Consider the following 13,597-nt stretch of genomic DNA (forward strand, 5'->3'; position numbering starts at 1 on the left):
TCTAGAGTGTCACCGAACTGCTTGGATGTCTGCTCCAAACTGAACATAGCTCTTCTCTAGGCTCTAGATAATGACTGTATCAATCACATTGCTACAAAAGCAGCCAGACTCCTATGAGAGGAGCTTGAACTACTGTTTACATGTGAGCAATGTAAATATAGACCTGCATTAATTTTGATATTAACACAATACCTCACTATAATAACTGCATAAAGAACTTGAATTCCAATTTTTGCAGCACTGAACCACAGCTATGTTCAACTAAAAAATGCATCTCCCTTGTCAGATATCAAGTGAATTTATATTTTTATTTTAAGGTTCTCTGTACCACAAAAACCCCTGGAGAACTAGTTTACCATAAATTTCAACATCAACTTATTTTTCATAGGCCACTCTTATGTCCGAACTTCTAGCTCTCATTACCTAGCCAAGGAATGAAAAAATGGCAGATTTTCAAGCTAAATATGGACTAATCTGCCCATATTTATAGACTAAAGCCCAGACAGGATAATGTTACCATGAGACAGAATGAATCTTACAGAGGCTGAAGAAAAGTGCAAGGAGAGACAGATTAGGGCATCGATCCATTGAATGCAAAATTGTCTGTCCTTTCATACTGGTATCTGGTGTGTGCAATTCTGATTTAAATGCACAGGCACTCTTCTAGGAGTGTTCATGGACTGATAAACACAAATCCACTGCTCAAAGGGCCCTCCAAGTTGCTTGGCAAGTGGCTTGGAATCTACAAGGTTAACAAGTAAACAACATTGCTGTTGACATTTTTAACAACAAAAGCAACACCAGTCCAGGAAACTCAAGCCAATCCCCCCCAACCCCCCCATATAAACAGATGCAGGAATGATCAACACTTTTCCTGCTCCAGAGGCACATAAAACAACCAGATTTTCAAACCCAGAGTGGGCCAGACAGGATGACACTGTGAGAATGATTGAGCCCTGTAGTTCCCACCACTACAACGGGAAAGGTGAGAAGAGACCTTGGGAAGATGCAGATGCTTCAGAGGGAATATTAAGCACAGGAGACAGAATACATCTGAGGATAGTTTGTTCCACTGAGAAACCATCCTTCTTTAGACAATGCAGTGTATTTCTGCTACAAAAGACCAAGAGGAGCCACCTGGGTGGGAGATAAAGGAGCTGAAAATGTTCATTATTTTCCTGTAATGGGCAAGAACCCTGTCAGACTTGGACCTCTCTTTTCATAGAGTAAACCATAGCCTTAAACTGAAGTGCAGATTGTGAGCTACATAAAATTATTTGTCTGATTACATATTTTTAGAAAATTTTAAAACATAAAGCTGCATATGAAATATTAAACGGGACATTTTGGATATAGAGAGCCTGTTTTAGATATACATAATGGTTGAATATTTAAAATATGGGACTTGTGCAACAATTTCAAATTGCATACAGAACTTGTGTTAAACAGTGCAAAATTAGTTTTGCGTTAGCCTTTAAGGTTTTAATATCGAAAATAACAGAAAATAGAAATTATAGTAGAAAATAATAAAACAGTAATGAGAAGGTATCTTCCTAATTGATCACTTTTATATGACTTCCTGGAGGACTAACATCAATCATGCTTCTATGCCAAAACAATGCTGGCACACTGCCAGTGAAGATTCAGATCAGGGCCACTGATTTGATTTATTCCTTTTTGGAAATCAGTGGAGTGTACAGTCAATTTTTGACTGCTAAACACAAATTTTATATGAAGTATAATGAAGCCAGGTTATCACTGTTATACTTGTGACAGAAGGGAAATCACATTTTAATCTACTTCATTTTGAGTCTGGAGTGAGCCACCTGTAAGCATAGCATTGGCGGGCTGCAGTCAGTAAATCTGTTCCCAAGAAACACATGATTTCTAATTATCACAGGATAAAACAAGGTATGTATATGTTTACAGACCTTTATTTAGATTAGTCTCACATCAGTAATCAGTTTACTCAAGTAGTCATTCAGAAATACGATGTTGCTGATAAAAATTGACATGGGCTTCAGCATTTTGTGATACAAACAAAAGTTCCTTTTCCTCAGCTACCCTATAATACTTTTCCACCTGCAGTAGATTGGGTATTCTTGCTGTGTCACACCTTGTTGCACATGAAAAAGCCCTGTCAAAACAGGATATCCAAGACAATCCTTTATCTTATGAACGTGAAAACACGATCCACATACCTAAGTAACAAGAATGGTTTTAGATACCTGCATTGGCTTAGTCTTGCACCAGTATGCCTGACATATAAACAACAGTCCTTTGGGACACTGTTTATTATGGATTTATTAGAAACCTTGTCAATAACTTACTTGTGCTTTTGATAATTCTATATTTGGTTGCTAGGAGACTTGTGTTCCTGATGAGATAAAATGAACAGGAAATCCTCTATAGCTTTGTGACTTTTTGCACTAGTAAATAAAAATGCAAACAACTGATACAAAATACTGGCTACTGTTAACAGGAGAGAAAAAAAGGCAAGCATTGCATATTTAAAATAAAGGAACATATAGCCCTTTTTTGCCCTCTCCAACTATAAGATGATAAAAGATCACCTCTATAAAGTAGAATGACCGGATTTTGTGGAACGTGGCTGTTTTGGCTCCAAGGTATTTGTAGCGTTGTAGTATCAGAGCCAGGATACAGCTGCCTTGTGACTAAGACATCGTCCACTGAATAAGTGCTATCCAATCCCTCAACGTCACCAGACATCTGTTTCCTGTTTTCATTCTTTCTTTCACTGTTATCATTTTATCCAAGTTACCCTTTCACCTGAAAACCATTTAGAAACGTACAGAAACCAGCGTGCCCACGCGTGTGTGTATCAAAGAAGTAGATTCAGAAAAAAACTTGCTGAGAGCAATTTGTTCATTTTAATACAAAGAGCAGAAATGGAAACAAACTTGCCTTCCCCCGTCTTCTCCTCCCCAAAATACACAATGATACATAAACACTTTTGTCTTCTGGTCTTCACTAATATGACTAACTTCCTTCTTCACTTCCAGTTAAGTAGCTTTCCTGTTGAGTACCACCACCTCCACAAAATACAATTGTGAATTGATTCATAAAAACAGAAACATTATGGCACAAATAAGGGAAGGCAATAAATACTCTTCCCCCTCTCCAACTCCTTCCCAAATGGAGGCAGTAGTAATATTGTTATTGTAAAGTTATTTTAATAACAAAAACTTGAAAAAAAAAAAAAAGTATTGCTTGTCATTTAAGGTTCCAAACCAACAATCATCAGGATGCAGAACAGGATACATCTAAAGTGAGAAAGTTATTTACTTCACATTCAAGTTAACACCAACTGTACTTTTTCTGGCACACAGTATTATTCTTAACGTGCCAAAAAAGTGTTGGACACCTTATAAAATATGAATGTTAATGCCACTAAAACAAAATTCCTGCTATTCATAGTCCAATTTTATATTGCTGTTGTTTTGCTACGTTTCACCTATACTTAAACCCCAAGTCAGGGGAATGACCATTACTGATAGCATTTAACACACATTAACAAGGAACAATAGAAGTTGAAGAGTAAGTTTTCAAAATTTAGTGACTTTTTATTCTTAATCTCTTGATTTCAGACTATTTCATCAGAATGAGAAGACTTGTTTTATTTTGTTCTGTGATTACAGATGGTCATATTAATTGGTAAGGCAGGTTGTTGACTGAAGGAAAAATCTGCGCTGGTTGACAAACACCAACAAAAATTCATCCGCTTGATTTTACTGTCTGAAAGAAAAAGAAGATTTTTCTTAAATCCTCCCCCATTGAGGTATACCAGCAAAATACAGATGTTACACAGGAGAAAGAGGAGATTCCAGCACACAGAGGACTTTCCCTATGAGATGGGATGGTTTGGCAGCTACAGGAAAATCTAAGTAGCATTTCCAAAGGCGCATCAAAATTGGAAAGCAAGATGACATCTCATGTTCTGTTCTCCTGAACTGTTTCCTGCATTCTTATAATCAAATTATTACTATTTTAAAGCCAAATTCAGCTTCCATTAAACCACATAATTATGAAGCAGCTCATTAACTTCCAAGCAGTCAGAGCACATTCTGATACATCATCTTGGTCTCCCCTCTCACCCTTCTTTACTGTCTGGTTCACTGTCTCAAATGCCCAGCCCACACAACGCCCAATGCTTCCACACAAAACCTACAATACTCCTGCACAGTAATAATGCAGTATTGTGGAAAGACTGATAAAACAAACCTTTTTTGAAGAATATTTTTCAAGATTTGATCAAGTTGGTGTGATTAAAATGCTGTCTCCCATAAATACAATTTGCTCATAACTTTTCACAACATTTAAATTAATTTGTCTGCTGTCACACATGCAATCTGTGATCAAGCTGAAAACTGACTATACTTTGTCCATCACATCCCCATCCTTCATAATCTGCTGTCACTGTCATTGATTGACTCTGGATTCTGCTATGCATTTTCATTAATAAGATTACATTTGTGTCAGGACAAGTTTTAAATTCTGAATAATAAAAGCCATTGAATCAAGACCGCTATCTTCCCCTCCTCAGCCCCAAATTTCGGCAGAAAGTTATGTTAAACTGCACACTCTGTCCTCCTCAATTGCATATGAAGAAATAAAAGAAAAATCAAGATCTCTCAAGCTCTAGTGCTATTGACAGCAATTGCAAAACCCAAAATATAGCTATGAAATGGAAGAGCTTAATGCAATCTTTAGTACTTTTTTATTTCTGGTTATTTTCATTTTTCCCCAACCAAAAATACCTCTGAGAGCTATTCAAGATACATTTTCTAGAACTTTCATCTAGAAATTTTATGCAATATGACTGGCAAACTAATTTTGGTTTTGTACAGTCATGTTTCCGATTTTAAACTGAGAGGGGGAAATATAAACTAATTATTAGGTCAAATGACTCTTTGGAATTATCCTCTGAAACAAATGCAACACCAAAACCTTTTGTCTGAAAAAAATAACTGGCAAACCACTGGAAGAGAAAGTGCCCAGACACACACTTTATGTCAGACTCCACATTGTTTTCAAATGTTAAGACTTCTGATACACTCTATTATGACAATAAAAAAGTTGAGAGTTACACCAAAAGATTACATGAAGAAAAAAAATGTTTTTTTTCTAGTCAGAGGAATCTTAAAAACAAACAAACACACACCACTTCTACCCATTATTTCATACCCAGATGTTTCCTGTACACCTGCAATTGTGTCCAGAATTCATGTGCTGTAGTATTTCAACAGACTCTCATCAGTTGGTTTCAGAATTTTCTTGTCTGCCAGGTTTACAATCCATCCTGGAGCAAGACCAAAAAATATCTGTCTAGGATCCTTGCGTGCACTTAACATCTTAAAGAGTTCATCCTTAGTTATGTCTGGTAAGACATAGCCATATTTTTTGGCAAGTTCCAGCCTGGCTTCTGCAACCTTAGATGGATCTGCCAGGTAGCCGCGATTCCTGGGATCTGTGTAGTAACGGACGAGGTCTTCAGGTGGGAGCATTCGCTTGGGGATAGGTTTGCCACGCAGGAAAAATACTACTGGCTTGCACAAAATTTCTGTGGGCAAACATGAGAGAAGATTAGTGACTGCACTTAATAACAGAGATTTATAGACATTAAATGACATCTTAATTTGTACTAAATTAGTTACTACACTCACATCAAAAAGGACCAAACAAAAAATTGAATCTCAAGAATATTCTTGTTCAGTATGAGATAGTGGTTTGCAAATTTCACTTAACCACACAAAAACCTCTGTTTTTTAACCTCTGATATTTATAATGCCAGTCTGGAGGAGTTGCTACTTCTAATACATTTAGAATGACTATCTGGGAAAGATACCCATAACTGAACTTACTTAAATTATTATTTCCAGGTTTGAAGCGATGCATTTGCACAGCTATTTACACAGTATACCAACTAATGTCAAATTTAGTGCTTATATTAAGTATTTTGAATAAAGTATCAATGTCACATGCACCTGTTTAGTCCTTTGTGGGATTATCTTCTCTTCCCCAAATTTTACGGATTTTGACAAATTACATTCCAGAACCTTTTAGCCTTATTATTTTTACTATTTTGTGGAATGAAAAAAAATCCCAGAACTTGTATCAGCCCAGGGTAACATATTTTGCACACTAAAAATGTCTATTCCTCTTCTTCTCAGCCTCATTCACACATGAAAGCTGCATTATTGTCAATAAAAACTGCATGAATGAATGTTAGGCAGGATGCAGCCTCAAGCAAAGCAAAGCCTCATTCTTCAGTGAAAGTGTTCTGAAAACAATAGCCATTTTAACTGGAATGATTCTGAGCTTCTGTAACTTACTTCCTCACTTTAAGTGGAAAAACATTTTAAATTAAAAATATAAACATCCACAGTGTTTTTTAAATCTATTTTTTCCTGAGTTTTCTTAGTGCTATTAAACATGGGAAACAGAAGACAAAAATCCAGCAAAACAGTATTTTTAGTACCTTTATTTACAAAGCTATTTAGATTTCCTTAACTGGTTGACTGGTATACAACTATTAACACTGGAAGGGCTAAACAGGTGAATGGTTAAAAACCACAAAATTGAGGATGCATTATCATTCCTCATTGGTGGCTAGATGATCTTTAAGGTCCTTCCCAACCCACAGTATTGCAGAATTCCATAAACATACATGTAACTGTTTTTGAAACTTTTAGAAACTGATGACTTTCTACTAAGAATTGTGTTTGAAACTTTAATTTGGATCATTTAATCTTTGCACATCCAAAAAAAAAAAAAAAAGGCAGAAATTAAAAGAAGTTCTTACCCAAGCTCCTTGGGTCATAGAACGATGTTGTTACTACGCCTCCATTTTTTTCTATGGCTGCAATTGCTAACTCAGATGCCCTTTGCACTTCAATATTTACTTTTGCTGCAAAAATATCAGCACCCTGTAAATTTCAACACATATTACAGTAACATTAAAGTGAGTATTTTAAGACATACATTTATTCTTCTCTGAAAACTTGCAAGGAACATTAAATCCTGCAAAAATATTATGAATTGTCTGTTCTCCGCACAAAGTTAGGTAACCAAATTGCTCTCTGTCACATGGGCTGAATAAAAAACCTTTCAATTTCCAAAATATTAATACATTTTTCCAGTACATTTTTAATACATTTTGCAGTTTTCTGTTGTAAAACACCTCTTCAGCCTTTTGTTATGTACTCCTTAACTCTGATTTCTACAGTCCCTTGGGTATGAAGTCATCCTCCCGAGTTATTTCTTTTTTTTGCTGACACACAGTGCCCTCTAGTGGATTTATGATCCACAAAAGTCCCACAGCAAACTAACTTGGAGAATCAAAGATGCTTCCAAACCAGGGGAATGACAACCTGAAAGCCTGGAGTACCAAGTGTGCTGTCTGCATACCTCCTCCACCAGCTGGACACCGTAGTCCCTCTTGAGGGGCTGCACTGTCACACCTCTGGCGTTAGTGAGCTGAGTTAAGTCAATCGGCTGCGTGGGGTCAACTCTGCCCAAATCAATCAGGTACTGCAGCCTCTGAAGGCTCAGAGGCTGGTACTGACGTCTGAGGCTGGGGAGAGAAAGACAAAAAAAACCCAAAACAAATAACCCAAATAAAACAATGAGAAGTTTACAAAACTGAAGTTTTAATAGCAACTGGTCAACTGAGATATTCTGGTTTTTATCTACTCCTAAACAAAAAAAATACTAAGACATGACAGTGTCAACATTTCTTGGCAAACTAACAAGACTGTAAATAACTACCACTTTCAAACCAAATCCACCTTGGGTGCTTTGCTGATAGACTGTCAAAAAACCTAACATCTCCCCCCATACAAATGCAGTCAAAGCCTATCAGCAAAATTCTGCATGTGCATAGCTTACATCCAGCAAGATTTTCTCATCCATTACCACTGTACCTGACATCTCAGAAAGTATTGAAAGGAATTTCCCTAAAAACACCATCAAGGAAGAGAAATATTGACAAAATATACATTAACCCACATTCCCCAAAGGGAGCAGGAATCTCTTGTCAACAGCCATTGGCTTCAGCAGAACCTGCTTTTGTACTCAAGTTTTAACTTTACTGTACAAACCAATCCCTAGCAGAGTTTTCCAGTGCCAGAGCCTATTCCTGTCTATGCACACCATTTATGCTGATACCCAAAACTTCCTCTTACAATCCATCTGATGGCTGCTATCAGAAGGCTCTGAGTGGCAACTCAAAAACTGGGAAGCAGCTAATCTCTGTTACTGGCAAGCCACGCACAAAGGACAAGCACCAAGACTTTGTGCTGTCAGGCAGCCCCTTACAGAGAAAGGGTTCAAGAAGTGGAGGCAGAAGGAGGAGTGAGGTGCAGATAAACAGGCAGAGACATTGTTCATGTGCTCCCTCCACCCCAACAGCATCACTTGAGTGCACTCACAGTGCTCGCCACAGGAACATTTACAGCAGCCTGACACTGAATTTTTGCAAACAACATTGAAACTACAGAGTACTTTTTCTTGTTTTCACATGCTGTCAGATGTTATTAAAACAGCAAGATCCTAATAATTTCTGGTCACTGCAGGAGGCTGGATTTTTGCTGTTGGTTATCCATGACCTTTTAGCCACTATTACCATAAGAAGCTGAGTGTCTGCATTCTGCAGCATTTCCTTTGCAGGACTGTGGATTTGCACTGATTTCAGCTATTGAAAGTGCTTCTTGTTTACTTTTACAATAATTTAGCAAACAGGAGGAAAAAACAGTACCTGGAAATAGAATTTGAGTCACAAATTAAGATTCAGAGGAAACCCTTAAACTGGGACAAGTCTGTAAGTTCTACTGCATGCATTAAGAATAGAAATATGAAAGTGCTCAGCTGTTTGAGGAAGTGGTATCAGCAAATGGAACATTAAATCAGGTCTAACAATTCACAAATACACATTATCCTTTCATCCTTGAACTGTCTGCTCGGTGTAGCAGGCTTTTGTTACTACTGCCTGTAACAGCAGTGTAAGGACACAGAAGTTTGCAAGACCAGATCAAAAAGCAACAAAATGGTTGCTGGCCCAGGAAACACAAATGCTATCTGATGAAACAAACCCAGCTTTCAAAAAAATTGATTAATTTTGATAAAATTTTTTTAATTATCAATGTAAGTGAAGGAAAATTGGAAAATACTGACACACACCTCTCCAGGTAAGAGCAGTGACTGGAGAAAAGACATGCTAGAAGAATAACCTTAAACATTAAAAAGGTGGAACAAGGACACAACACAAACAAGTACAATGTGAAAAAAGGACAGAAGCATTAAACATGACAAAATGCCCAAGGAGAACAATGGTGAAAGGTGGTTTAATGCTTCATCCAGCAGATTTGGCATAAAAGAGCTAGTTAGGATCCTAGATGTAACAAGGAGGGCACAGACAGACAAATACCACAGTGTCAGAGGGCTGAAAAGGTAGAACCACAAAGAGAAGCAGAATTGTTTGCTGGCGCCAGATCAGAGCTTCTGGTGAATAAAGAGAGGAGAAACAACAAAGCAAGGCTTTGGATTACACTTCCATGCCAAACATTCTCACTCCAGTCACTGGGACTCTTCCCAGGCAGTTCACTGGGTTATGAAGCAAAAATTAAAACAGACAGGAATGAAGGAATAGTTTCAGAGGAGAAATTCACTCAGCTGGAAGAGTGAATTTCATGCTACACATGAAGGATTATGAGGAGAAGAGAGTAAATAAGCAGATGTGTAAAACAGGAAATAATTAATTAAAATAATAATCTCAGAAGAAGTGAGAGATTCTTCTGATAAAGTAGCTAATAACCTGAGAGGAATTTGGGAAGTTGAACTTTTCAGTTAGGCCTGTTTTGGCATGCTAGATTCTTGCTTCAGGAGAATGATCAAGAAATGCAGACAACGATTAATTTCCAAGTAAAGGTTTAGAAACTTACCTATGTCCCTCATTAAATCCATACTTTGGTATGGCCAAGTAGAATGGAGTTTGGCCACCCTCGAAGCCCAGCCGGGGCCGATTCCCTCTCTGCCTTTCTCCTTTGTGACCTCGGCCACACTTCCTACCTCCGTACCTTCCACGGCCTCGTCTTCTTTCCTTCAAAACAACCAGGGGAACATTTAGACAACTACTGCACAGACCAGTACCTACAAAACATTGGATTTCAGAGACATAAACAACTGAGCAAAATGCTCCTTCTTGAGGATAAATTAAGTTACAGATGTTTTCTAAGTGGAAAAATAGAAAAGCAGTCAATGTGATTTTTGCAGAGCACACCTTTAGGTTGGCATCACAAATAGTCTGGGGACAAATCAGCTGCCTTTGGTGGCAGGGATGGTTGAGTCTAGCACAAACTGCACTTGAATTCTGTACTATTCAGTAGTCTTCAGCACTTTTAGGAGAATGCTGCTTGCTGTTCCCTCTCTGTTCCTATGGTTTCAGCCTTTGAACTTCATCTCCCTGTTCAGTAATATTCCCGCAAACCACAAGGGTTTCTCCCTGGTTTCTTTTCATAATTTCTCTACCATTTATAAGGAGACACATTACAGGTTTGTTTTTGAGAAACCGTAACAAGAATGTCAGCTGGCATCACATTCCTTTGCTCTGCACACCTTCTAACCTTCCATTTCCACACACATTACTCCATCCCACGAACCCCTGGAGTTCGAAGCCCTGTACCACTCCCGTCCAGCCCCAGCAACGCCCCGAGGCTCAGGCAGCCCCAGCCATCGCCCAGCTCTGTGGGGATGGCCACAAGGCACGCACAGGGCAAGGCCGGGCCAACACACACACACACACACACACACACACACACACACACGCACACGCACACAGCAGTGCCATCCTCTGCTCTGCCTGTCCCCGCCTCCTCTGGCCAGGCCGCTCTCCGTGCCAGGTGTCCTTCTGACAGCCCTGCCTGTCCCCGCCTCCTCTGGCCAGGCCGCTCTCCGTGCCAGGGCCGTGTCCTTCTGACAGCGCCGGGACAAACCACACCGCTGCCGGGGCACAGCCCTGCCGCCAGGGCCCCCCCGGCGGGCCGCAGGCACTCACCCGCTTTTTGGAGCCGGGGTTGGGCCTTAGGTTGGCCAGGCTGACCCTGGGCAGCGAGCGCAGCAGCTCCAGGGCCCGGTTCGCGCCGCTCCCGCTCATGGCCGCTCCCGCCAAGGGCGCCCGGCCGCGCCGCTTTACGGCGCCGCCGCAAAGCGCACCTGCCGCGCGTCGGCAGCGGTGTCGCGCGGGCCCGGTGTCTCGGAATTCCAATGGTTGGGAACGGGGCGCCCGGGGCCTTTCGCTTCCCAGCCCCGCTGTTTTATTACTGAGCTCTCAGCCGAGGCTCTAAAACCATCGGGCTGCATCTAAACCCGGCTGGCCTGTGTGCGCCGAGCCTTGCTCAGGTGCCCCGTGCAGGTACTGGAATTATCCATTGCGGTGGAGATTCCCTGGCTTAACCCCGGCCGCAGCACGGGCCCACCCCCAGCAGCGGGAGCGGGGGAGAACTGGAAGGATAAAAAGTAGAAAACTCGTGGGTTGAGATAAGACAGATCACCAGGGAAAGCAAAAGCTGCGCATCCAAGCAAAGCAAAAGAAGGAATTAATTCACTTTCTACCATGGGTAGGCAGGTGGTCAGATGTCTCCAAGGCAGCAGGACCTCACCACGTGTAATGGTTATTTGGAGAGCCAAACACCATCACCCAAAACATCCCCCCTCCTTCTCCCTCTTCTCCCTGCTTTCTATACTGAGCATGATGCCATAAGGTCTGGAATATCCTTTGGTGATTGAGGTCACCTGTCCTGGCTGTGTCTCCTCCCATCCTCCTGTGCATTCCCAGTCTTCTCATGAGCACGGCAATGTGAAAAGCAGAGAAGGCCTTGGCTCTGTGTAAGCCCTGCTGAGCAATAACAAAAACATCTCTGAATTACCCTTGCTGTGTTCAGCACAAATCCAAAACAGAGCCCCTCACCAAACGCTGGGAAGAAAATTACTGCAGTCAAGACTGAGACAGAGATGTTCCTAGTGCTGCTGTAGTACTTGACCACATCTGTTATTATTTTCACATTTCAGTCTGTTAAATTTAAATGTGTTCCTAGTGGAAAACCATGCAGCAGCTTCTTTCAGCATATTCCTTCTGCTGGGAAGGGTGTGTGGGGTGCAGGTTCAGTGCAGTGAGGAACTGAATTGTAGAAGCTGCCATTGTGGAGTTACAGAGCAGAGAGGACAGCTCCCATTGTGGAAGCTGATACTCCTCAGTGTAATATCCTGCTCTCCATCCTGAAACTTCTGTGTGACAGTATCTTCTTCCATGTCCAATGTCTGCTTCAGATTGGAGAAGGGATCAGGCAGCAGCTCTGCCAGCTCTGAGAATAAATGGAGGTAAAATGACAATCATGCTGCAGAAATCTGTGAGTTTCAGTACGAAATCTATGTAGCTTCTTACCCCCTTCAAAAAAATTAAGAAAAATTACACTGTAACAATACACAAGATGCTGGCATGGACAACCATCTTATCTAAGCCCATTTTATCCTCTAGGGCAGAGAAAACGAAATAATTTAAAGCATGCTTTGCCTTGTAAAACTCTTACTGCTGTAAACAGAAATTTCAAATCAGGTAGAAAAGTGTCATACCTAAGATAGATATCTCACTATGAAGAGACAGCCAGTGTAGCAGTTTTTGAAAGCTCAGATGTTTTCAGCAATTCCTTTGGCGTTCCTGAAGGTCAGTTTCTGGAACACTTGTCTGTGCCCAGCAGACTGCCCCATGCCCAGCCCATGCAGAGCTCACGTTTCCCCAGTGCCATGCTAGCAGCACCTGGGAATTCAGGTAAGATCACTCCAGCTCTACTGACTGAAATATTGAAATCTTGTTCTGTTTGTTAGCAGACTATTACTTCTTAGGCTGGAGGTTCAGCAGCAGCTCACCTTATGGAAGTGACATTTACATGGTAAATAGCAGAGTAGAGAGGGAAAGGAGAATTTTGTTTGTGTCCCAAAAACATGATCTAGAGCAAGAGTCAGGTTGAGCATACTTAATAAGCACCTGACATAATGTGCAGTTCTTAATCTTTGAAGAATTTTTAGTGCACAAACTGTATTTTCTTAACAGACTTGAGTTGGGTACAGTACATGAGGCAGGTGCACACACTAAATTAGAGACAAATCAAACCACAAAAAGTTTACCTGAGAAAATAATCAATTTTTTGCAATAACAGGGATGCCCTGGCATCAATGCTATGTCTCAAAGCAGCCTAACAATCATGGCAAAAGAGGATGTGTATTTAATGTTACACATCTGCCATAAAGGCTCCTCCAACAGATTTTATGCAGCCAGTGCTGGTGATGATGATGAGCAAAAGCTTTGTGAAAAATGGTCCCTGTTTGGTGTGGAACACAGCAGTGGGAAGGATGTAAAAGAAGCAGAGTGTGCATTCAGCTGCTGTTGGAGCTGCCAAACAAGCATCCACGGCAGCCACTTACCACCCGGCAAACACAATGAGCATATTGATTTTCTGGGAGTAAATGTCTGACAAAGATGTATGGAATAGAAGACAAAGAACAAAGTATTCCCTTCTGATAGAAA

The 13,597-nt window shown here is 40.5% G+C and overlaps 1 protein-coding gene across 2 annotated transcripts; it reads right to left on the minus strand.

The window, feature by feature from the left end:
* Positions 1-1,918: 1,918 nt before the first annotated feature.
* On the minus strand, positions 1,919-11,228 carry MRPL15 (mitochondrial ribosomal protein L15). 2 transcript variants are annotated; one of them, XM_039703100.1, is made up of 6 exons: positions 11,072-11,228; positions 9,960-10,117; positions 7,429-7,594; positions 6,824-6,947; positions 5,206-5,581; positions 1,919-3,752 (listed from the first exon to the last, which is right to left on the minus strand). In XM_039703100.1, exons 1-5 carry the CDS (start codon positions 11,168-11,170, stop codon positions 5,244-5,246), a joined length of 885 nt encoding a protein of 294 aa, XP_039559034.1. In that variant the 5' UTR covers positions 11,171-11,228; the 3' UTR covers positions 1,919-3,752; positions 5,206-5,243. The 2 variants fall into 2 exon arrangements, with proteins under 2 accessions (XP_039559034.1, XP_039559033.1); XM_039703099.1 differs by having other exon boundaries at positions 1,919-3,756.
* Between the last annotated feature and the right edge of the window lie 2,369 nt (positions 11,229-13,597).

The sequence above is a fragment of the Passer montanus genome, unplaced genomic scaffold (genome assembly GCF_014805655.1).
Source record: "Passer montanus isolate IOZ18808 unplaced genomic scaffold, ASM1480565v1 scaffold16, whole genome shotgun sequence".
Taxonomy (NCBI): domain Eukaryota; kingdom Metazoa; phylum Chordata; class Aves; order Passeriformes; family Passeridae; genus Passer; species Passer montanus.

Coding starts and splice junctions, on each gene's coding strand:
- MRPL15 (XM_039703100.1), bottom strand. CDS start 11,170: ATGAGCGGGAGCGGCGCGAACCGGGCCCTGGAGCTGCTGCGCTCGCTG. Junction 10,118..11,071: donor ACCCCGGCTCCAAAAAGCGG/GTGAGTGCCTGC, acceptor GTTGTTTTGAAG/GAAAGAAGACGAGGCCGTGG. Junction 7,595..9,959: donor GGATTTAATGAGGGACATAG/GTAAGTTTCTAA, acceptor TTCTCTCCCCAG/CCTCAGACGTCAGTACCAGC.